Consider the following 26,055-nt stretch of genomic DNA (forward strand, 5'->3'; position numbering starts at 1 on the left):
TCGCTGGAGGCACTTCGTAGCACCAATGACAATGTTGAACATAGCGCTTAGATCTTAGAAACATTGCACGAATGCAATGTTTGCATGACACCAGCCATTTACAAGGACTGCAGTGCATATTTTCTTCACATGAAAGGAGAGCTTACAATGCATCCTCGGAAACGCGTTTGCTCGAGTTAGAGCTAATTGCACTAGAGGAAGTGTGGCAAGGCACATGTGTAGCGACAGCCACCACAAATCTCAAGGGGAGGGTGGGCAGGAGTGTGAATGGGGACGGGGGAAATTTCCCCAAAACTATTTTTATTTTTTTAAAAAGCGAGTGTGATCGCACTGTTTAAAACCCAGCAAGATTGTGCTGTGTAGGAAATAAAAATAAAAAGTAGTCTAGAATCCATGCAGAAAACAAGGAGCTCATATGTTTTCAGTAGTTGGTCGGTGCGCTGGAGGAGGGCTAAACACCAGAAAAGGTATGACATGTGCATGCCTTTCATGAATAAAATCAAGCGAATCTTAAAAGGCAAACCCACGAACCAAACAAAGTGACGGGCATGATATGGGCAAAGTTAAAAGCCCACAGAGAGATTACACAGGGGCCAGAGGGCATGAGCGCTGGACCCTAAAAAGTGAAAAGACAAAAGTGGGAAAGTCTCAACAGGCTACCTGCAGAAAAAAAACACATTCAGGAAAAGAAATGGTAAATAGACCACCACCAAAGGGTGTGAATGAAGGATGCAATCCTAGACAATTGGGCTGGTAGAAGGCTCATAAACTGCAGTGAAAAAGTGATCACATGGCATTACAGGGGTCTGTGCCAAAATATAAATATGTGGGAGACTGAGTGAAAAGCAAATATTAAGAACGACTCCTTCACCACAAGATCACAGAACACTCCAGTTCATGAGGTTGAGGAGAACCCACTGACCAAAAATCACCTTGCCATTATTAGTGGGAATTAATCAATAAAAATGTAATGTAAATTAAGTACAATCATTGCAATCATGCAGCTAAAAATTAATCACATAGACATCATGGCTCCTACATTTAGCCTTCAAAAGACTGCTAATGCCACTAGATTTTCATACAGATAAAGTATTATAAAGCATTAAAATGCAACAATTTCATTCAGTCTTTTCACTAAAAAGCCCGGAGATTCTGTGTCTTCTCTTAGAATGTTTATATCACCAGGTTAGGCTAAATAACACAACTTTGTGCAAGGCCAAGTTCTGCATGTACGAAAAGAGAATGTCAAGAGTACTTTTTTCTTTATTTGCAGGGCCCTGTGACAATGAAAAACTACTTCTTTTCAACCTTTCCTTAAAAAGTTTGGATAATTGTTATCTTTCTTCAAAAAATTAAAGTACTCGAGTTAGAATAATAAATAGCCTCCCAGAATGTGTTAGGACAGTTGCATATTTCCCTAATAGTTCTTGCACTGAATTTAGAATACTTTGGGGTATATTTACAAGAAAGTGGGGGATCATAGATGATGCGCCACTTTTCTTGTGCCCCATTGTGCCCACCTAACGACACCATGTGTGCACCGTATTTACAATACGGTGCACGATGGTGCACGTTAGGCCAATAGCATCAAACATTTTGACGTTATTGTGGTGCTTTGATGGATTAGCGCCAAAAATTATGGTGCTAATCCCCTAAAATCAAGGAAGGCCCATTGAATACAATGGGAACTTCACTTTAACGCCTGCCTCAGGCAAACATTAACAAGCATTTGCAATCCAATAGGTCTTGTGTTTTCTTGAGTTAGAGCTATTGGCATTGTAAATTCATAACTGGATTTTTCTTGCCACATAAATTGGTCAACCCTGCCTCATAATTTCATCTTTTCCTGCCATATAATTCCATGGGGCCCACCATTTAACTAAGGCACTTCCATTTACCTTCTTCCTCTATCTTAAAATATATACAATTATCACATAAACCTTTATCAGAAATAAACTTTTGTCATTAGAGTGTAATACTCAAAACACCATAAAAAAATATCATTTAGGATGGACTGGAGGGTGAAAGGAGAGAGGGAGTCGGGAGTAAAGATGGAGAGGATAAGTGATGTAGTAAGGGTGTAAGAAAGAAAAATGGTTGACTGCAATTTTAGTAGGATAATACAGCAGTAATTAGAGTTGAGTGAAGTCCACAGGTGTCTGGGCCCTGGTGCCACTGCACTTGTTGCTCCATTGATAACTAAGCCTCAGGAGAGAAAGCGAATGGGGCAGAAAAAGAGAAGCGAAAGGATTACAACAGACAAAAGGAAGAAAAAGAAGAGGTTGCAAAGAAACAAAAGAAAGAAGGGAAAGAAAGAACGAGAAAATAAAAACACAACAAGAGAAGAAATACAGCAAACGTGTGAGACAAAAGAAAAAAGGGAAGGAAGCTAGCGAACGAATGATAAAGAGGAAAAAATAATGAAAGAAGTATGAAAAGAAAGAGAAAAATGCACATTATAGAAAAAAGAGAGATGGTGAGAGAAACAAGCAGCAAAAGAAACAGGGCATGTATGTACTGACACATTTGCCACAGACACAGAATGGAAAAAACACTTGGACACTTCAGGTCCCCACAAGTAACTTAAGGCTTGCAGATACAGATGGGAAAAATGAGGGATTTATAGTAAAATGTGAATTGATAGATAAAGAGAAGAAAAACACCAGAAAAAGGAAGGAAGGAAGATCTCAAAAAATTGAAAGGACGTATACTGCGTCAAAGGAATCACAAATAAAAAAGACAAAGAAAGAATAAAGGGAAGAGAAAAAATAGTGAAAGAATGAATGCCTGATGAAGAAAAAAGAGAAGAGACAATGAAAGTAATAACCATGCTGCTGCAAGTTTGAAAGAGGAGGTAGCAAGAGAAAGAGGGAAATAAAAAAAAGGGAGAGGTGTAGAAGTAAATGGTGGAAAGAAAGAGCAAAACTGTTAACATGTGAATTTTAAGAGCTGGAAAGAGAAAAGTGGTGAGAGAGAAAATATTGAGAGTAAACAGAGTAAAGGAAAGAATGGACTGAGATAGGTGAAACAGACCCTCCCAAATAAAGATGGCAGATAAGAATAAATTTGATAGGCTTTCCCACGTCCACAATTAGAAGTCAGTGTGGAACAGCAGGGAGCACTGCAGAACAGCAGGAGGTGCATTAGCAGAGTTGTATGTGAACCCCAATACAGCAATATTGGGGCACTTCAGATGAGGATTGGGGTTATAGACGGAGCTGTGTCCTGGCCTAGTGCTGGAATAACAGAAAGGCAGCGGGTGAGAAATGAGAAATGGAGCACTGTGTGATTCCTGGTATTGGAATAATCTGATGCTGCAGGTTAGGGTTGAGGTGCACTGACAGAGTTGTATGTGGGCTGCAGAACTGGAATACTAACGGGCACACAAGGTCAGAAGTGAGGTACGTAACGGAGCTATGTGTAGAACCTAGTATTGGTGTGCCAGACCACCTTAGTTCTTGCAGTCAGTACAGTCTGCTGCTCCAGTACTGGGACCTGGCAGTCAGCGTGTATGGGGTTCTGGCACGGGCACAGCTGACAGGCTTGGAGTGTGTGAACTGCAGGGCACTGATGGAGCTGTGTCCGAGGTCCCAGTACTGTAACAGCAGTGTGTACTGACTGCAAAAACTGAGGTGCTTTGTCAGACAGCGTGTGTGGGGTTCTGGCATGTCTGAGGGGCTTGGAGTGTGTGAACAGAGGTGCACTGATGGAGCTGCGTCTGAGGTCCCAGTAGTGGAAGAGCAGTGTGTACTAACTGTTAGGACTGATATGCTGTAGCAGACAGCGTTTGTGGGGTTCTGGCACTGGCACGGCTGAGGGGTTTTGAGTGTGTAAACTGAGGTGCACTGATGGGGGTGCACCCGAGTTCCCAGTCCTGGAACAGCAGAGTGTACTGATTGGATGATCTGTGGTGCTCTGGCAGACAACGTGTTGGGTTCTGGAATTGGTACAGATGAGGGCTCGGAGCATGTGAACTCGGTTGCACTGATGGAGCTGCGAGTGGGATCCCAGTATGGAGCATAAATGGGCACTGTCTCTAAGGATTGCGGAGCCCTGGTAGAGCTGGGTGAGGGGTCCCAGCACTGGAACAGCACTAGGCGTCGAATGCTTGGAAGGATGCGTTTTGGCTGAGCTGCATGTGAGTAGCAGAGCTGAAAGAGCATAGACACAATACAAAGGTTTCCTAGGTGTCATCCGGTAACATCTTTGGACTGGGCCTCTGGATGGCACAGACAGGTAGACCAAATGTGACCAAGATAACAGCCTAATTAATAGCCTTATTTACAGCCAAGCTCAAACACTGAGGTGCATTGGCAGACAGCGTGTGGGGTTCCTGGCACTGGCAAGGCTGAGGGCTTGGAGTGTGTGAACTTTAGTGCACTGATGGAGCTGCGCCTGAGGTCCCAGTACTGGAGCAGCAGAGTGTACGGACTGCAAGAACTGAGGTGCTCTGGCAGACAGCGTGTGTGTGGTTCCTGGCACTGGCACGGTTGAGGTCTTGCAGTGTATGAATGCAGTGCACTGATGGATCTGCACCTGAGGTCCCAGTACTGGAGCAGCAGTGTACTAACTGCAAGTACTGAGGTGCTCTGGTAGACAGCGTGTGTGGGGCTCCTGGCACTGGTATGGCTCAGGGCTTGGAGTGTGTGAACTGCGGTGCACTGATGGAGCTGCGCCCAAGGTCCCAGTACTGGAGGAGCAGAGTGTACTGACTGCAAGAACTGAGGTGCTCTGGCAGACAGCGTGTGTGGAGTTCCTGGCACTGGCACGTCTGAGGGCTTGGAGTGTGTGAACTGAGGTGCACTGGTGGAGCTGCGCCCGATGTCCCAGTTCTGGAACAGCAGAGTATACTGACTGCAAGAACTGCAGTGGTCTAGCACACAGCATAGTTTGGGATCCTGGGACTGTCACAGCTTAGGACTTGGAGTGTGTTTACTGCGGTGCACTGATGGAGCTGCGCCCACGGTCCCTGTACTGGAACAGCAGTGTGTAATGACTGTAAGAACTGAGGTGCTCTGGCAGACAGCATGTGTGGGGTTTTGGCATGGGCACGGCTGAGGGGCTTGAAGTGTGTGAATTGAGATGCACTGATGGAGGTGTGCTCAAGGTCCTAGTACTGGGAAAGCAGTGTGTACGGACTGTAAGAACTTAGGTGCTCTGGCAGACAGTGTGTGTGGGTTCCTGGCACTGGCATGACTGACGGCTTGGAGTGTGTGAACTGCTGTGCTCTGATGGAGCTGCACCCGAGGTCCCCATACTGGAGCAGCAGAGTGTACTAACTGCAAGAACTGTGGTGATCTGGCAGACAGCGTGTGTGGGGTTCCTTGCACTGGTACGGCTGAGGGCTTGGAGTGTGTGAACTGCTGTGCTCTGATGGACTTGCACCTGAGGTCCCAGTACTGGAAGAGCAGAGTGTATTGACTGCAAGAACTGTGGTGCTCTTCGTGTGTGGGGTTCCTGGCACTGGCACGGCTGAGGGCTTGGAGTGTGTGTCCTGAGGTGCACTGATGGAGCTGCGCCAGAGGTCCCAGTACTGGAGCAGCAGAGTGAACTGACTGGAATAACTGAGGTGCTCTGGCAGACAGCATGTGTGGGGTTCCTGGCACTGGCAAGGCTGAGGGCTTGGAATGTGTGAACTGCAGTGCACTGATGGAGCTGCGCCCAAGGCCCCAGTACTGGAGCAGCAGAGTGCACTGACTGCAAGAACTGAGATTCTCTGGCAGACAGCGTATGTGGGGTTCCTGGCACTGGCACGGCTGAGGGCTTGTAGTGTGTGAACTAAGGTGTAGTGATGGAGCTGCGAGTGGGATCCCAGTATGGAGCAGAAGTGGGAACTTTCTCTTAGGATTGCGGAGCCCTGGTAGAGCTGGGTGCCTTTGGCTATAAGCAGTTGCAAGCGATCCTCCCCCCTTGCTCTCAGCACACAGGCAGGCACACTTGGTAAAGAAAATCCAAGACAAGAAAGGGCAGAAGCCAGGCAGCTGAGAGAGGAAGCCATGCAGCTGAGATAGCGTGCAGGGAGCCCACAAAGGCCAAATGTGACCAAGATAACAGCCTGATTTATAGCCTTGTTTACAGCGAAGCTCAGAGGAAAAATGCTTTGCAAATGAAAAGGGAAACTTCCTTGGACAGGAGCAGGAAACAAAGTTTAAAAAAAGTCCCCTACAGACCAGATAAACAGGACAAAACATAATTATACAGTAGTTAGCCCCTGCTCCCACACAGAAGAAGAAGGGACAAAGAGGCTTGACTGACCACTAGCAGGCAAGGATTTTTAAATGACACTGAAACTAACAAATGAAATAGCTGGAAGCCCACAGAAGAAGTATACTTAAAAGTATACAAGAGATCGGACTCTTACACTCAACCTACAAATGGTGCTAAAAATGGTGCAGTGAAATCTTGTAGAGTTCGCTGCACCATTTCTTGTGCCTGCCTGCGTGGGAACACCCCCTTGCATACATTATGCCTGCTTCAGGCATAAAGTGGTGTAAAGGTTTAAAAAGTGCCGCAATGCATGCATTGCACCACTTTGTAAATATGGTGCATCGAAAATGCCTCCTTAATGCCACATTAGTGTAAGAAAAAAAATAACACTAAGGTAGTTCAAGGAGGTTCAAGGGGCTTGTCAATATGTCCCTAAATTTGACCTCCCATCATGCACCCTGCCCACTGCTCCCCTTAGGAAATGCATTTTAATGATTTTAAACCTAAGGTTACGATTCACTGCCACTGACAAGTATTCCTGAGATATCCCTGCATTATAATAATTCAAAACATATGCTGCAAATTTATAAGTGGAGAAGTTAGACACACCTAGTTTGCAAATGTGGGTCATGTTTAGCTGTCTGATTTGCTAATGAGGGGCACTTTTTATTTAGTGCCCAGGCCTATTTTCTGTCCCTTTCTGACCCAGGAGGTGCCATCAGCAGACCTTTGACTTCAAAAACCATTCAACAATGACCCCAACCCTTCCACCCATTGGGAAATTTACCAATATAAGAAACAGGGAGTCCATACCTCAAGCTAAGCCTGTGCAATCCTCTTAGGTTTTCAGAACTCTTGGGAGGGGAACTCAGCATACGTTAGGTCCCTGAATACCAAGGAATTGAACCCCAGTCTCCCACATGAGAGGCGGTGAAAATGACCAATAAAATAGCAAGGAATGCTTGTTGAAAGGCGTGCATGTCTGGGCCACAGTAGGAGGGAGGAGAGAGTGAGTGGAGGACCTGCATGGCTAAGCGGTGAACAGTTGGGAGCAGAAATCAGGCCACAGACGTCTAGAGTGAGAAAGCATCTTGCTGCAATGGAATGGAGCACGATGCATCTGGCTCCCACAGAGGTGGGGAATCTACTTTTTGCTACAGTGTGATGTTAATAACATTGCACTAACTTAAAAGAATAAAACTGCAAGGAGTTCCATAGGCATGTGAAGCTGTCTTAGAATACTAACTTGCAAAATGAGCCTTGAAGGAATCCTCCCAGTGAAGCGGTTATAATGATCCAGCCCAACCAAGCCCACAAGAAGTCTCCTGCCACTCTGCCCCCGTTGCTCTCATTCTCTGTCTGGGCTGCACCTTCTGAGCTCTTTATTTTCTTGTCCAGGACATTTTACACCTCAGGTCTGCCTCATTTTGTTTTCACTTTCTATGAGCAAGAGTTGAGAGGAAAGATCTGTCCATTAATTGAATCATTAATGGAGGGTGAAGGAATATAGTTTATGAAGAGTGTGCCATGGATACTTTGTCAGTCCTGGGGAGGTGCTTGAAGAGAGACCTACCTGTCTGTCATCTTGTCTTCTGCTCCTGTCTTCACAAACATGTTCGCAGTAAGTTCTCTGGAGCTCCATAGGGTTAAGGTCACACAATAGCTAATATCCAAAATAGAGAAATAGAAAAGTAAATAAGCAGTTGGGTACACCCTATTACTAGTGACTGAGAGCAAAAAAATTAGCAATTTCTACGTGGCAAAATGTTAGGACATACATACGGAATCAGAGCTAATCGCTTGGGTAAAAATCTTCCTCTTGGCCAGTAGACCTCTGGTTTAAGGAGCTGCTCTGTGACATATTTTCAGCACAGGGTCGACCAATGACTTTCCTTTCCATTCTTTCACATGAACATGGCAGTCATTTTATGGGAGACCGTTTATGCGTCAAAGCCTCTCAAAATCTGTGTGCTTCTGGAAATCCAACCCATGGGTAGACAACATTGAAAATGCATCACCCGTTCCACATTTCTCTGTCTCTCCTTTCTTGCAGCTAACTTTTGTAAAAGAATACTTGTGAGCTTGGCCAATACTACCACTGGAGCCTTTTATTGGGTGTTCTTGAAGCCAATGCTGTTTGGCCAGATCATCTACACACCGGAGACAGCAGAAACTCGGGCAATAATGCAAAAGGTAAGCTGGACCCATTTCTGCAAATCCAGACATTTCAGGATGAAGGTAGGGAATTGAGACTTCATACGGTGATGCATGTTTCTTTTTTCCTAAGTTCTGTGTTTTCCTCCAAGTCCAGAAATATGTAACTGCAGGCCTCTCTGTAGTGGATTGTCCACATTCATATCTAAGTGTCCGTACCTCGTGGTAGACTGCGAAGTGGGAGATGTTCTATTGTGCACAATCATGTTATAGAATCCTTTATGGGAACGCTGGGTGAGTGTTCTTCTAGTGGCAGTTGCTGTGGAGAGCTTGCACGGGTTGGTTGCATGTTTGTATACTAAATAAATCTTCACATTTAATATCTGCACATCATGGAAATTCTTTGTACACAACTAGTCGCAGGCGACAAGCAAGAGAAAGGGACCACCCTGATGGAAGAGCACAACCTGCGGATAGTGAGGGTGACTGAACGGTTGTTCTTGCCCAGAACAATCGTATGCAGCACTGTTTCCAGTTGGGGAAGACAAGCGGAACGTTTTATTTCAAACTAGGGCATTTTGTGAAGGAGATTCATTGTGTGCCCTATTTAATGTTGAGGAAGTGCTCGCTCGGACACTCACTTACGCACAGCCTTGATTTGTCAGCACGTGCTTCCACGTTCTGAGCTAGACATGTAGCGATCATACCAAAAGGTGTTGCTCGTGCCATGTTATTCTGGAGGCATGACTCACCAGTAATGAGTCCTCCGGTCCGAATGGGATACATTTGGAATGAAGTAGGATTATTGCTTAGTCCTGTGGACCACAGTTTTGAATTTTGAGTTGACTTTGGATGCCGCATTATGCTTGCAAGATGTGTTCCCATTGGCTGGAGACTGGATCTGTAAATGGTTGAACAAAGATGATGTCTCATTGGTTAGTACTGTGGAATCCTTTAAAGGAAGCTGCAGCCAGTGTCTGAAGAGAAAGGAGACATTGATGATAACTTTTGTTAGGCTTATTTATTGTTTTGAATCTACCATACAGCAGTGACTACTTTTATTATGTATGTTTGTTTTCTTAAAAAAGGGCCCGTTGCGTCATTCTTAGAGGTGGCGTAGGAATCTGACACATTCCCAGACTTGTAAATCTGTGAATGCGTCAGATTCCTGCGGGTTACATGGGTGTTGCGTGGGAACACCCCAAGCAACACACATGGAATGCCCCTTTAATGCCGTGTTATGTCCATATAAATAAGGCCATGAAAAGCCACATCAGGTGGCTTTGCATGGACTTGTAAATATGGGCTGGCACACTGTGCCACAGGAGCGTTAAACAAAATGACACTCGAGTGGCGCAGTGTACCGCTAGCACCTCGTAGATGAGGCCTGAAGTGTTTCCTAACAAGGGACATTATGTGAGATGTAGACTGTTTGCTGGGGTTAAAAGAGTTCCTCTAAATGGTCTGAACCAAGAAGGGTGAAGAGAGTTGGAAAGTTTACGGTGAGGTTAGAAGATGGCAAGAGATTAAATGTGAGAAATGTGGTGAAGTGTGGTAAGACTAACATGAAGGTGGTGGAGTAAACAATCACCCCTGTTGAATGGTGAATTAAATGCTGATTCCAAACAACAAGCAACATTGTCTGGGGATCTGCATAGAAGTATACATCAAAAGAAGTTACCTTTGAGGTTGAAGAAATATGTGTGATATCTACAGAGGTGGGAGCATGTATGGGCCAAAGACAGAATATGAGTTTTGTCTGTCGGCATAAGAAGTTTGTTACAAGTTATGTTAATTCTCTATGACATTTCACCAATAAACATGTGTGCGCAATAATTGTGCTAGTATACTGTTTCCTTCGAAATTTCCATTGTAAATATTTTTATAGGAAAGGGGATAAGCTGTATTTTGCATAGTCATGTTTAGTTTGGTGAGTGTTCCTATAGTTACAGTTGCTGTGAAGAGCTTGCCCAAGCTGGTCACGTTTGTATCCTGAATAAATCTTCTCATTTAATATCTGTGTGTCCTGGAAGTTTTTTGTAAATAACTTTCAGAAGATATAAAGAATATATGTAACTATCCTGTTATCTATTGCATATCTGATCTTCTTCCTCAACTCCAGTACAATTAACAAAACCATACGAAAACTTGGGTGAAGCAGAGTCCCATTAGAAAAAAGGTTACCTTGACTATGGTGTCAGGATAATGGACTTTATTTCCTCCACAAATGTATGTTAAGCCCTGTGGGCCGTATTTATCTTAGTGTAGGTTACCGGGTTATGATGTGACTGCTCTGAAGTCACACTTATGGTGGTGTAATGGAGCTTCAAACCTGTGTTCTTTTTACAACATATCTACATTTACCAGACGCTAAACTTTTCATGAAGCAGAAGTTTCTCTCGTCCATACTTTCCCTGCATGGTCACACTTCTGTGGGCTCTACCCCATGAGGGATTTGACAGCAGATGAGTGTGATGTTATGTTGGGAATGCTGTGCAGCTAACATTTCTTTTTTCTCTTCTTCCCAACTTCTAGGTTAATGCATCACTGGCAGAACTAAACAATCTGAGAATGGGAGCAACTGAATTACTCTCCCTCGCAGGGAACATTGGCAACTTCTCGTCACTGATCACCACAGTCACTCCTCTGCTTGACCAAGTCCAGGTTTCTAACGTCCTTCATAATCTTCCCTTTCATTATAACAGTGCTTTTTGTTTGTGTGCACTGCATATGATTTGGATTAAAGGGTTAACATGCCACTGACTGAACACCCATGTGGAAAAACTGGTGGGCAAATGCATAAGCTGCTAGATGGATGATTCAGATTCATATTTATTTGCATAGTTACTTAAAACCATTGCAGTAAAAACATCAAGCACTAAAACGTACATATACACAGCATACCATATAGCACAAATATAATGTAAAATCATTCTCGTACTAAAACCAGTTTAAATTTACTTGAAGAAAACACTAGGGGTTTTTACAGATGCAGGTTTGTGGGCAGAAGATAGCTAGAGGTAGAGGACCAAAGCCTTTGCCTAACTCAACGCAGAATCGTTGTGCAAAAGGTGCGGGAGGTCATAGATCGGGATGTGCTATGTGCAAAGACAAGTTTGGAGAAGAGACTGATGTAGTCAGAACCTTTGTTGGTTGGTATTTATCTTGAGAGGTGTATTCCTCCTCCCAACTTTACCTGCACCCATTTATCCATTTGAAGATCGATTAACAAGTCCATGAGAGTCCGGCGATGCCCCAGTGTGTCACAGTGGACCAGAGCCTGGTCCTTTCCACATGGCTGAAGACTGCTCTGAAGTCATAAAGCATAAATGTAGTGGTTGTTTAGAGGCTTTCACCTTATCTATGAGAAGTGAAATGACATTGACTGTAGTTGTCATACCAGAGGTTTTTGAAAACCCAGTTTGATTTAGAGGTATTATTCTTTTTTCAGTTGCCCACATTGACAATTCTTCCACTAAAGTCCCTGCAAAATACTTTGCCTCATTGTTGATGAGGGCAATTAAGCAATAGTTCTTTGGCATGGATATGTCCCCACTTTTAAATATTGGTGAAATTAATGACCCCCTCCAAAAAAACAGAATTGTGCTAGTGAGTCAGATTTCAGAAAAGAGGCACCCCAGCACTTCTACACAGAAATCCACATTGTGCTTAAAGATCACAGGAGGAATCCCATTTGGCCATGGGGCCCCTTCTCCCCTGACTGGTGATCTGACACCTGATTCGGTCCATTCTGTTGGAGCTCGGAGAGCGACCTGGTACCTTTGCTGATGATGGAGAATATGTCAACTGATTAGTACTTTTCGGGAAGATATTTGAACAAGTGCTTGTCGATTTCATAGAGGGTTCTACACATGTAGTGTCCACAAGATTGTGACCGAGGTACGTTGCCCAGGCATCTTTGGGTATGTGGGAGGTGACACCCCCATGTGAAGGACGTATAAGATTCTTTATTGTTCCCCAAAATCGAGTACTATGGCTGTTTGGTATCTGCGAATAACTTTACCCAGACCTCGTCTTCACGCGACCTGTTGATGCTCCACTTCAGCTTCTTCAGTTTCTTTTTTGCTGTTGTAGGGCACCTTGCAGAGCAAAGTCCTCGGGTTTTCGCCGAAGGGACCTTAAAGTGCTGTTCATAGATCTTTTGAGTTGCCTTAGCTGAATCCTTTGAGACTTTGAGATAGGCCCATCCCAGTAGATACTAGAAGGGGGGTGAGTAGTAAGTGGTAAAGCAAAGGTTCCTCCCTGCTTGGTGGTAAAGGACTCCCGCTTTACTATTTCACTGTTTATTGTACCCCAATGTTCATGGACTAATGCCATTGCAAACTGAGATAGATGCTGTATAGTTGCTTCTGCACACTTGATCCTCTTATAGGTAACGTTGAAAATAATGTTACGAGGTTCCTTCGCCTTATTGAATTTTGGGACTGTTATTGATAAGACTGTCTCTTGAGGGTGGTGATCGGTGTCACCTCTGTCACCTAAATGAAAAGAAGCGACCCATTCAAACAATGCTGGAGTTTCTTCCTGAAACCTGCTATTCAGGGCTATTAAAATCAGGCGATTCCCAGCTTCAGTTAGTGGTCAAGTACTACAGATTTAGTCATTAAGTTAGACTAGCGTATCGCTTTAAGGCAGGGGATTGTTTAAGGTTTGGTGGAGTGAGGAACCTGCAGCAAATTAACAGGGCTCCCTCCCTGCCCGATCCACAGTTTTGGCACCCCGCATAAATTTGGTAAACCACTGATTGAGCACTGGTGGACCCTCAGCTATGACTCTGCATAAACATTGGCAGCAGCATGTCCACGGCGGTCTGCTACCTTTGGTACATTGTGAGCTCCTCCCTTTTTAAAGTGGTCCCCACAAAGCAGATGTTTTCTTCATGACAGACCTAGGTTGGGAGAAAGAATCAACAGTGGCCCCTACCTGCGGGGAGAAATCTCTCTAAGCATCAGAACCACTGTTTTGAGTTTTTCAGAAACACCACCCGGCTGTGGGGGTTTATTTCTGTGAAACACAAAAAAAGCTAAGCTGGCCGCCGTCATTTGGCAACCTATTGGGCATGCGTTTTTTACAAACATACTCCTGTTGTGTTTGCAGAAGCACTTTTATCAGACATTAACTGTTGCACATTCCCATTTATGTAATTCCCAAATTTCTTAACCATGAGAGATAACAGATGCAGAAGTGTCATGATCAATTTAGTCTGATTTGGTTTAGTGCAAATAGCATGTTCTTTAGCTTTTGCCATTACAACAAACAAGTCTGCACCTACCCTCCTCTGACAATCCCTCCTTTTCCCAACCCAGACTTTAAAAAAATATACTAGACATCCTGGCCCCAGTTATTAAAAAGATAAAATTACCTGGGGCAGATTTACAAGAGAGTATCCTATTGGTCCCGATGTGCCACTTTTCTTGCATCCCCCTGCATCCCCTCCTAACAACTCCATGGTTGCGCCATATTTACAATACGGCACATCCACTACAGTCATTACCACAACAGTGTCAAAATTGTTGACGATACTGTGGCGCTTTGCTGCACTAGCATCAGAAATATTGATGCTAGTGCAACAAAGCACAGTTAGTCCAATAGATTATTATGTGTGTACAACTTTCACGCCTGACCTGAGCAGGTGTTAAAAATGATGGAAAAAATGGCGCAGTGAAATCTTGTCAATTTCACTGCACCATTTTTTTGGGCCTCCCTGCGTGGGAACACCACCCTTGCATGCATTGTGCCTGGCGCAGGCATAATGTGGCGCAAGGGGTTGCAAAGTGGTGCAATACATGAATTGCACCCCTTTGGAAATATGGCGCAGTGGAATGGCCTCCTTAATGCCACCTTAGGAACATAAAAATTATGCTAAGGCGGCTTTAAGGCGGTGCTAGGGCCCCTTGATGTCTAGCCACCTACACTGATCAGTCTCTGCTTTTACATGTGCTGAAGTTGTGAAAACAAAATCAGGTGTCTTCTCTGAGAGACATGTCAGTGTGGTTTGGAAGTCTCTGTCTGCAACAACCCACATTGACAGGGATTGTAGCAGGTGGTGGAGGCAAAACACTATCCATTCTCATGCCTCCCTTGGGTTGGTGGAGCAGAGGTCAGCCTGACAGACACTCTGTAGGACTCTTATCAAGGGAGAAGAGAACACTGGTGTGACTGTCAGGTGCTATTCTGCTCCTTTGTACTTCCCCTGGTGATGTCACAACAGGGGAAGTACAACTTTAGTTTTTAAACTTATCTGACGTAGGTACAGTGACTATCCTGGTTTAGAATTCAGTTTTCAAAATACTGACTGCCAATGTCAGTAATATATAACAAGGCAAAAACCCACTGCCAATGGTATAGAGCGCCTGGAACAGTAGCCCTCTTCTCTGCATAGTATGGCTTTCTGCTGCACCACATATCAGTCGGGGCAAGCATGAATGAATGATAGTGTGTTGTTATATCCGTTGTCCTGTGATCTCAGAAATTTCACTGTGATGATATTTCCAAAATTCATTACTCTCCTGTCCTTTCGAAGAGTCACTTTTCTGGCTGACAACTTTACTTGCTCATAGTGCTTGAGGAGAAGTGTCTTGTATACATTTGTAACTTGCTTCTTCATGATGTCAAAGAAAATATGGTTACATTTACATCAATGTATTTCCCTATCTCTTTTTTTTTCTGAATAGAGTTACCTGCGGAATCCGATAGTGCAGGCCTTAATCAGCACATTAGGAAGAGCAAATGCGACTGAAATGAATTCCGAAATACAGAACCTCAGTAAGTCACATCATACCATGCTTTGAAATGAGACACAACTCTCCCCAGATGTGTAGCAATAGAGTGCGGTTCGGGGGCTGGCACGTCCAACCATGAGGTCTTACATCCCGATCAGACCACATGATCAGTTCATGCAGAACCATCATCCAATCGCATCATAGAGTTTGCTAATACTGGCTCTGTTTGACTGCAGGAGGGGGGCTTTCGTTCAGCCACCTGTCACTTGCCTTGGGCTACATTGCGTGCTTGGTGTTTCAGTTGGGTTGATGGTGCAGTTCATAGCAGGGTGACTATGTTGACTTTGGGCTCCTGGTTTTGGGAATGCCCATTGTTCTCCCTGAAAAGTGCTCTGAGTGTTTCCATATCATCACGTTCATTGGAGCTTGTAGTGTATTTTCTTGTGCATCGTGGTTGTGGGCTGGCCTAGTACAGACATCACACTATGTCTGCCTTTATTACCTGATGAACCTGAAGTTGATTACTGGGGGGGAGGGGGGGCTTTGTAATCCAGAGCTGAATGTAAATACAGTTGTGAACGTACATTTACTCTGCATATATGCTTCAGTCACATAATGTCCGCTCCGTTCCACAGCCTTGTCAACTGTGGTCTGCAAAGTGGTTTCCAAGGCCTTAAATCACTTCAGTAACGTGTACGTCAGCAACTCTCAAACAAGGATGTCCAGGAAACCACGTGTAAGGTACCTAACCCCCACAGCGTTCCAGAGTATATGTCTACAATAGAAAGCTGCCTTACATCTACCAGTCATATGCCTCAGTGGGCAATGCACGTTCTACTGCAAACTACATGTAAATTGGAGGTCACAGGTTTGAATTCCAGTGGGGTAGACTCAGATTTGAAGAAGAAATAACTTTTATAAAGTACCTGGCAGACTAAACCACCGCTTGCCTTTGCTCATGAACTCAAACTTTTGGAATCACAGTGACAAGCCAAGACCATCAGGTATTTTCTAGGTAAAGGCCCGATACCAAACATGTTCTCTATTCTCAGGACTTTCTGTAAAAGGCTGCCTAGTTCAATAATGACCAGAGAGCTTTCAGGCAGTGCTGCATTACAATTTACAGTGCAGTTTCAAGCAAAGGACAGAAAAAGCAAATCCTGCCTGTTCTGCATCTACAAAGACTGTGCTTTGTTGTTTGGGTCAAATCCACATCTGTTTTTGCACCAGTTGGAACCAGCCTGGGAGTCACGTCTGCTTTCCATGGTCTTGGCCTGAGCTAATCATGCAGTGGCTATGCAGGGGTTGATTGAAGAAGCCTTAGTTGAACTATGGAAGAGAGCTGATTAGCAGCAGTGACCCATTATTAAGAACAGAGAGTCCGAGCACCTCCACATTTTTCCGACATGCAGAGTGTCTCTCAGGCCTGCCGCAGCTCTGACTGTTACTGCATGGGTAGCATGGCTGTATCACCCAGTTAAGGAAGGGGTGGCCTTTTTGTTCCCTGCTCCCTTACTGAATGACTTTGAGTTTCCTCCCTCCTTGGTCGCTAGGCTTTGCAATTCTTCTTTTGGTTCTCCCTCTTCTCCTCTCCTTGAGGAGCGGCATCATGTGGATGTCTTGGGGGGAGGAAGGAGAGATCTTCATGTCCGGGGGCCTCGCTCTTCATTCTTGTAATGCTGTATGTTTGTTGGTCTGTTATTCCAATACCCCATGGAGATGACAGATATTGTTCCCACTCCTTCCTGAACATGTTGGTGGCCCCTTTGCAGTGATAGCGCATGCCATGTTTGATGCAGCCAGACAACTTCTTAGGTCTTCTCAAGATTTGGCTGACTCTGTTGCCACGTCCATGGACTCCTATGTCCTTGCAATGTTTCTCCTGTTTGTGTCTTTCTGGCCTCCCTATGGAGGTTCAATATGCCCTGTTGGATTTCAACTTTGATGGTTCTCACATCCCTGGTGTGAGGGCTACTTCGTTTCTGGACACATTGGAGTCTGGAGGAGCCTTAGGCCCTTCTGGGGGAGTAGATCCTCCACTGTTTCAACTTTGGGGCAGTTTTGCTTTTCTGAACGCTCCTCGAGGGTCAGATCCTATAGGAGGCACTGGCACGTGGGCAGGTTTGGTCTGGTACAATCTTTCCTCTCACACCTTAGCAGCCCCACCCTCTTTGTCTTAAGACTTGTGACATTTACCACAAGTTGAGATGTGGTGTGCCTTTTGGTAGTCTCCTGCTTCTCTGGTTGGCTTGATTTTTGCTCTGTTGGCCTTGAAATTGCCTTTCCTTGGAAGCAGTGTTCAGTCATTCAGTATGCATTCTTTTCTTGGTAATTTGAGTTTCCTTCAAGGATCTGGGATCAGGCGGTGTTTTTGTCCTCTCTGTTGCTATGGTGGTAGCAATGTCCACCACTCTGGGATCAGTTTTGACTCTTCATAAGACATCCACATACCTTACGTATTGTCTGGTGTGCATGATCCCGATCCCCTCCTGAGGTTAGAGTGTCAATCAGCCCATGTTTCCCTTTGGCTGCTTTTCTCTATGGCTCTGTAAATAAAGTTGGTCGTTCTCTCCATAGTTGCTCATATTATGCCTCTGAACCTTTACCAGAGGTTTCTCGGTGATATGGCTCAATTTTAGTTGGACTTGCTGGTGGATGCCCTATCACTCACCACCAACTGCTGTAGTGTGTGTTGTAAGTGGGAGGGGATGGTTGCAGTATAATTTCTACCTATTGCTATCTGACTTAGTCTATTATGAGGTGTGCCAAAGGTTCGTGGTCCCTTTTTTATAGAGGTGTTGATTGATGATGAGCTATGTCCCTGGGGAAGTGGGTGAATCATTGCTTTGACAGAGCAGTGGATCTCTTTCCCTCTCATGTTTTTCCTGCCTGAATGCACACCCTTTCCATTCCGCCTCCTTCAGCAGAAGGACCTTCCTTGCTACCGTTATATCATGGCTATTTTGGCCAAGAGGCCTGCTGTGGCTGTCTTTTTTGGGCACAATTTGGATGATGGTGTTTCTGTTCATTTTCTTGCCCTAGCATGCCTTGGTCTGTGTTGCTGTTTCTTTTCTTGCCCTACTGCCTTCGAGCGTGCCTTCTCTCAGCTGCGGTGGCATCTGACCCTTGTGGTTTCTTATTTGCTTCTGTCTGGTGGTGGATGTGATGGCATCCCTGCTCACAAAGCCCTTTGAACAGTTGAGCCCTTTGTGACCCCCTATGGTGCTTCAGTTCAGAGTCCTCCTTTTGGGCTTATTGGCTTTGACAATGGCAGTTTTCTACTGGTCCGGCTTTATTGTACTATATGCATATTTGAGATAACACACGCCGGCTGTTGCCCTGGAGCTGACATAATTTTGGTTTGTGTCATTTATCCTTTCCTTTGGTTGCTATCCTATGGTAACTGACCTGTGGCTTAGCCTTCTCTGGCCTGAGCATACCTTTTCTCTAGAAGGAAATTGTGGTGTGTATGATATCTTACCACATGGGCTTTTTTAACTCGCTTCAGGTCCACCTCCATGAGTACTGCTCTGATATTGATTCATAACATAAGGAATCTGCAGGTAGAAGTATGCATCAGAAGAAAATTTTACTTACCTTTGGTAATGCTCTTTCTAGTGGATACTCTGTCTGCCTTCATATTTGTCACTGTTTCTGCTCACCATCCTGCTTGAAAGTGTGGTTGCAATCTGGTTATTTGGGTCCTGTTCAGTTTTCAACACTGTCTTGTTGATTCGTCTTTGCTCCTGTCTCTTCCTCAAAAGACATGAAAAAAAGGATGGCAAATGTGCAGGGGAGAACCAGAGTCAAGTTGGAGCCTTGTGCCACCTACTGGTGCATAAGAGCTATTTCAAGTTTCTGTATCCAGTCTGTGGCCTATGACGTTTCACGAAGAGAGGAATCTTCAGGTAGATAGAATATCCTTGAGAAAAATCAGTACTAAATGTATGAAAGTTTTTCTTCATTAGAAAAATAACCAATCCTCGGTGAGACCCACATTTACTAATGTTTTCTGAGGGAACTCGCATGTAAAGCAAAGTGCAGAAAAATATAATGTCAGTGTATTTGCAACTGTAAAGACCCACAAGTGCAGCACTAAATTACGCTGCACCGTGCATTTGCCCACAAAAACTTTAGTAAATGTAGGCGCAAACATTTCTGCAGCTAGGCAAGGACATTTTAATCAAACATTTGAGGTGGGGCATTTCGATATAATGGAAAGCGCACAACTTGTATTGATAGCTAAAGCTCCAGACAGCCCTGGCATTGAATATAAAGGTTGTTTGGGTATAAACTAAGAAATCACCGAAGAAAGACTTACAACATTTAGCCACTACTGCCTGTCCCCATGGACGTTTTAATATTGCTCAGTGGGAGTGATCGAAAAGATGAAGTAATGGATAGTCCTATGAGTATTGGGATTGACCAGTAGATGATAATTCTTCTTGACCACCAGAGTGCACTGTTGTATAACAATATTTCAAGTTATTGCAAACCATTTGCCCATACAGTGTGATGATTTCTGTTTTTTGTTATGTATTATACGTGTTCCATACAGAGTCGACTTGTGGCATAAATACAGTTTATTTGAGCTGCAGTCTTCAGGGAGGGAAAAGACACCCCAAAATTGACAGTTGGTTTTGGAGGGGGAGTTGTGGGTGGAGCGGTAGGAGTTGTGAAAACACACTCCAAAATTGATGATTGGAGTAGGAGGGCTAGTTTGATATGCCCGAAAAAGTATTTTCCCTATGGAGAAACAAAAAAATGTTTCACTGAAAATTCACTTGCGCACCACATTTATGTGTGTGTAGATGTAGACATTTATGCCAACGTAAATTGTTATACATGGCAGTAACATGGAATTCACAAAAAACTCTGGAGCTACTCACGTGAACCTCCGACTCTAAGTGATTCTCAGGAGGAGTCCTGGAATCCTTTGTGAATCCCAAGACAGAAATGTATACGTCTACACAGTCATTTTTAAATATGTTATAACAAGGGTTTTGAAAGAGAAAACAAACGCAATTTTAAAGTGTTCTTTACTTCCCGAAACTCATCCATTTTATCGAATTCGGAACAGTAAAGGATGGATTTCAAACTTGTAAGAATTCAAACGTATGCCTTGCTGGTGACATGGGGTTGGCGCATAATGCACTAAGGGGGAAATGTATTAAAAACTGGCACAGCACAACAACCAAAGATGTGGCGTTGGATTGCGCCAAAAGGAGCGATTGCGATCCCAGCGTCTCCTGTAATCCTCTGTGTGGTGTCGGGCGTTCGTGAAAAGGTTCGAATCGCTCACGTCGTACCACGTCACCTGTTTTGTATATCTTCTTCTTTTTGCAGGAGATTACATCAGTATTTTGAAGGGTAACCAGCCCATCCTGGAACAAGTCACGCCAATGATCACTCTGTTTGCGAACCTGGCCGAATGCATATCGTACGACCGCATTCAGCCTGCGAAGACCACTGAAGAACTGGAGAAGACGGCCACGCTGCTGCGTCAGCAGAATAACCTATTTGCGGGTGAGATGGTCGCGAGACTTAATTGAAAGATGGTTCTCGTGAATTGTGTGGCAAGCATGTACGGTGTCAAAAGAACGTAGATACGTCGCTTATACAGGTGAAATTAATATCTGATTTATTGTGCAAGGGTGCCCCCTGTAGGTAGAATACAGAATTGTTACTTTTGACGCAGCCTTGCAGCAAAGAGGCTCACGGCTGCCTGTATCCCCGCTTCGCACAGTTTCCATGAGCTACTGGTCATGCTGATGGTCCCTGTGACAGGTCCTAGCGCCGCTCTCCCCGCCGGCTTGGCTATATGAGGGCTGTATATATAACACAACAGAGATGGATATCTCAATGTAATGTAATGCGATGTCGTTCGTTGGACCTAATATGTACTTTTTGTGTTCAGGCAGAGAACGGTAACTACGGTGAATTGTAATAATTGTGATTGCCATGTCAAAGATATTTTCACTGATAGACGGTTTATCTTTATTTTCAACATTTCTTTATTGAAGACTCATCGAATTTCCTTACGTCAGAAAAATGCCGTGTCAAAAACGTGGGTCTATATTTATGGGATTTTGGCACAGGGCAGCACAGCAAGTCACTTTGCTGCGCTGCCCTCCATCAAAAGAAAAGGGTAGGGAAGCACTTTATCTAGGGCACATGGCGCATTCCTGTCCTTTTTCCTAGCACTGGCGCTGTTTCGTCAGCCTAGCATCAACGCAGACACCCTTGCACTGCCTGCGTAGCATGCAGGATTGTTTTTGTGCAGGAAGGCACACCTTGCTGCACAAAGACACTCCTGGGAGGCATTTTCTTCTTTCTTTGTGTGCTGCATTCTGCATCACACATAGAAAGAGGAAAAAACGAGAAGAAATAAAGATACTTCTCTACGCTGCACCTCCCCTGTGGAGGCGTAAGGTTTTGGTGCATCCCCAGACTTACAAGGTCTTGTTAATCTGGGGATGCATCAAAATCCATGGGTGTTGCGTGGGAACACCCACCGCAACGTCCTTGAAATGCCTCCCTAACGCATAGTAGGGCGACGTAGCGATTTGCACTGCCTTACCTTACTCCATATTTATCAGCCCATTCAAAGCCAAGCATAATGGCTGTGCGTGGCCTGATAAATATGATTCAATGGTTTGTGCCGACATTGCGTCACATAAAGTGATGCAACGGTAGTGCAGGGGGCTGGTAAATATGCCCTTTAGTTCTGTGGACTCAGAATGCTCTGCGTCTGTGTTCGTTGATTCCATTCCAGGGGATTACATATATCAGGTTTTAAGAAGGGATCCCCTATTGGAAAATGTCATCACTTTCGCAGTTGGGCAAATGGTGAAATTAATTTATATGTTATCAAATTAGTAATGACTCGTTTTTGTTATAGCAGTCTGACCTTGGAGGAATGAAAGGCCGAGTTTGCCTTGCCAGGATTCATACTGTTGGCTTGCGGATTACAACAGATGTCAACACCAAGCAATTAACTCACTGAGCTGTCTTTATGTCTTAAGCGCCCCTATGTAAAAAAAAAGACCCTATAGAAGCAGCAGTTCGAAGTGCCTATGACTCACATTGGACTCACCTCGCTACAGCTCACAATGGTGCAAATGACAGTAATGGGTAGGAAAAGTCAAGACAAAGCTTAAGTCGAAGGTGTAAAATAGATGTCAGATTTACTGGGAAAACGGACTAACTGGATGAGTCAGATAGTCTTCTTTTAGTCCAACTTTACATGACTCCAGATGAGTGGAAAGTGATCTGCATACAGTGCTCTGCCCACCCACTGCTGCCGGCTGTGTCAGATTCTGATGCTCTGGGCGAGACAACAAATTAAGAGGGAGAATCAAGCCAGAGGCAAGCAAAGAGTCGGATTGGCTCTTACAGGCCGTGCACGAGCCGAGCCCTGAAAACGTTTGCTATGCAAATCATACAACCACATAAAATATGGTAAAGTCTCTTCAAAATTCAAAAAGTTATTTTTTTAACATGTTGAAGCTTTGACATTGATATATCACATTATAGCACAGCACTGTGAAGTACTTCTTAAAAGTGATAGTTTTTAAACATGAACCATTAGTAAACTAAGAGGCAAGACAGTTGTCATGAAAACCCTGTAAGTGGCCCAGATTATTAAAGTGAAAAGATTATAATCGATTGATCAAATATTACCTAAGATCAAAAAATATAAACAGGGAAGCCGCGATTTATCCAGGGTTTCAGTTTCACTTTGTGCAAGTCAGCTTGTAAATGGGTACCTAATTTCACTTTCCTTATGCTGACTCTGTTTTTACATCTTTGTGTACTGTTTTCAGTTTTTATATAGGGCAAACTTGACCCAGAGGTACTGAAGGCTCTACATGGGTACCAGTTGTATTACCCAAGGTCATGTGCATTGTTTGTAAGCACAGGGATATTGAGTGGTTAGACAAAATACCCATTACGCCCATTTCTATGCCTTCTTTTATTTCTTCCCGCAGGAGTCATTTTCGATGATCTCTCCAGCAACAAAAGACGCCGACGAGCGACCACGAACGATACGGCCTTGCCGGCAAAAGTGAGGTACACGATCCGCATGAATATTATGCTGAGCCAGCCGACCAACAGTATCCGGGACTTGGTGTTTGTCCCAGGCCCGCACGAGACCGCCTCCAAGTACATGACCTACGCCCGGGCCTTCGTCTTCCTGCAGGACTCCATCGAGCGGGCCGTCATTGAGCTGCAGACCCGGAGGAACCTGTCGGACATTGCCGTGCAATTCCAGCCAATGCCGTACTCCTGCTACACAAAGGACAAGTACGTCATGTCTGCATGGGGCTAGGTGACCAATGACTGGCCAGTCATTTCAACTAGAGTATCTCCCAGAGCAGCCTATGGTTACTGTAGAAGCCTTCCTAGAGTAGGGTGACCAGATATTGAGAACGAAAAACCGAGACATTTTACAAAAATAGAAGGACTACAATTTCACATCAACGTAGTGGCGCGGAATGACAGCTCACATCAACATAGGAACACGTATGTTGCTGAACATTTAAAAACTAAACATATCAGTATGAACTCTAGAAAAAGTGCCTGGCGTTGTGCCTGTTATACAGAAAGCCCTCGACCCAAAGCAGGGCTGGGTAATTCAAAACATGGCCCATGTTAATGAAACCACTAAAGTGCTGTGCCTCTTTCAAACGCATGCACTGGTTTGAAATACCTGGTTGTACAGAAAGTCGCCTGGTGGGTAAGAATACCTTTCAGTGTAAACCCCTTGGAAGTGCCCAGCTGTACATAAAACCCTTCCAAGCACTACCTGATTACAAGGTCAATTAGTGTAGTGCCTCGTTATAAACAAAACAAACATCAGTGCATAGTAACACTTATTGCCATGAAGAGCAGCATGTTAGTGCTTGGTTGTGCCGCAAGACCAATAAATGCGTGGGTATGTACAATTCTGCTTACGCCAGTGTCTTGCCGTGCACAAAGCTTCACAAACAGTGCCTCGTGATTCAGAAACACTTTAGGTTATTTAGAACACCCATCAGAGCAGTGCATTGCTATAGGTCAGTTCCAGGGTGTACAGAAAATCTGGAATGGTGTTTGACTCTACAGGTTGCCATCTAGAGCAGAAAGCCCTCAACAACCCGTTTTATACACGATGTCATCCAGAGCATAGCATGATTGAAAAAAAGCACCCCAGAGCAATATTTAGATGCACAGAAAACTTCCAACTGCAGTGCTAGGTCAAATACAAACCAGAAAGCCATAGCCTCACCCCTCCCCTGCAATTTGTGTTGTCATTTCATACAGAAAGACCAAAGATTATTTACTTGGCATCTAACAGTGTCTGTATATGAAGAACCCACTGAAATCGCCTGTTTATGCACACTCCCTATCTATCAGTTCCTGGTATACATAAACATCCCAAACAGAAGTCCCTGGCAATACAGAAAGGCCCAAGAACAGATCTATCAAAATGCCATCCAAATAAAGCAGTTCGTAAGGAACCCCCATCGAATCACCTGTTCTCACAGAAAAGACCGCAGTATAGTACATATCCGTACAACACATTCCTCCAAAACAATACCTGGCTATGCACAAAAGTTACTTCACAAAGGGCAGTGTCTTTTCTAGAGAATACCAGTTAAAGCACACAGAGACACAGAAAGTCCTTCATGACAGCTTGGCTTTGTACAGAAAGCCACTCCCGTGCAGCTGCCCTGCATCACAGATGCCTATTTACAAAGAGAGCCCCAGTGCATGAACTTTTTATAAAGGAAGCACCTTCACCAGGGCCTGTTTAGACAAAAATCCCCGCGGTGCACTTTCCACAGGAATCCTTTTAGAACAGTGCCTGTGCATAAGAAGGCCCACAGGGCACTGATCACAACAGAGATTGGCCATAAAGAAGAACTAGAGAAGACTCACTCTTCAAGGCGCTTTATACGTTTTTATTCATTAAACACTTTCAACTTTAAAATGTGACTTTTCTCTATTTCAGCTTCTTGTACAGTGTGAGTTTCTCGCTTCCCATCGTGCTGATGGTGGCCTGGGTGCTTTTCGTTGCTGCGTTTGTGAAAAGGCTGGTCCTGGAGAAGGATCTCAGGCTTCACGAGGTGGGTTGGCTGACCTTGTCTTCAACATGAGCCGATTGGGAATGAGACTAATGTGTGCTGCACAAAGCATGAAATGAACCCCAGTTTGACTCCTAAGCAAAGTGCCAAGCGGATGTCCAGGCCTAACTCATCTCAGGCTCATTTTTAGTCTTTTTAAAATAGTCAGATATATCTTTGTGGTAAATCAGGCACCCTCCACGAATCAATCAGCTGCTGTGTACCACTAACAAACAAATGCAAACAACCCGTGACTATGTTCATCCCCACCTGGACCTGGCTTCAGTCTGGACAGACGTCTGAGTCTGGTGTGTTCCTACTGAGCACCACTTGAAAGCGTTTCCATCCAGGCCACAGGTTCAGGATGGAATTCCATGCTGCAGACTCATCAGGAGAGGATATTTTTATGCCTCTAGCCCCTACTCTATCGTGACTGATTCCTTGCAGCAGAAAGTTACGATCTCTACCCGTCATTTACATCTTGCCCCCCTTTTACCCGAATGCTTTAATTAGTGATGAGGTATGCATCGCTATGAAACAAAAAACAAAAAAATAAAATAAAAATGAAAAGTAACGGGTATAGTGCAATCAATGTGATACACACATGCTGATATCAATACCACCATCAAACATACACCAGTACAGGTTCTCGAGTCTGTTTGAGAGAGGAAGCATATGTGCGGTTTGCTGGGAGCTTTGCACCCCGGCTTTGTACACAACCATGAGTCATTTCCCCTACCGTCTACAGTGCTCCATTTTTTAAACAAAGATTCAGCTACATGTAGGTTTCACCACCATTTTGTATCAGGAGTCTGCTGCAGCCCACACACCGAGCATTTCTT

General features: G+C 44.4%; 1 protein-coding gene across 1 annotated transcript in view; it reads left to right on the plus strand.

The window, feature by feature from the left end:
• Window positions 1–26,055, plus strand: part of ABCA12 (ATP binding cassette subfamily A member 12) — a 507,999-nt gene that overhangs the window by 308,649 nt on the left and 173,295 nt on the right. Inside the window, exons 22-27 of the mRNA XM_069225635.1 lie at window positions 8,261–8,400; window positions 10,897–11,025; window positions 15,057–15,147; window positions 20,451–20,630; window positions 23,096–23,411; window positions 25,102–25,216. Of these exons, the coding sequence (XP_069081736.1) occupies window positions 8,261–8,400; window positions 10,897–11,025; window positions 15,057–15,147; window positions 20,451–20,630; window positions 23,096–23,411; window positions 25,102–25,216 (971 nt within the window). The remainder of the gene's footprint in view (window positions 1–8,260; window positions 8,401–10,896; window positions 11,026–15,056; window positions 15,148–20,450; window positions 20,631–23,095; window positions 23,412–25,101; window positions 25,217–26,055) is intronic.

Source organism: Pleurodeles waltl, chromosome 3_1 (genome assembly GCF_031143425.1).
Source record: "Pleurodeles waltl isolate 20211129_DDA chromosome 3_1, aPleWal1.hap1.20221129, whole genome shotgun sequence".
Lineage (NCBI taxonomy): Eukaryota > Metazoa > Chordata > Amphibia > Caudata > Salamandridae > Pleurodeles > Pleurodeles waltl.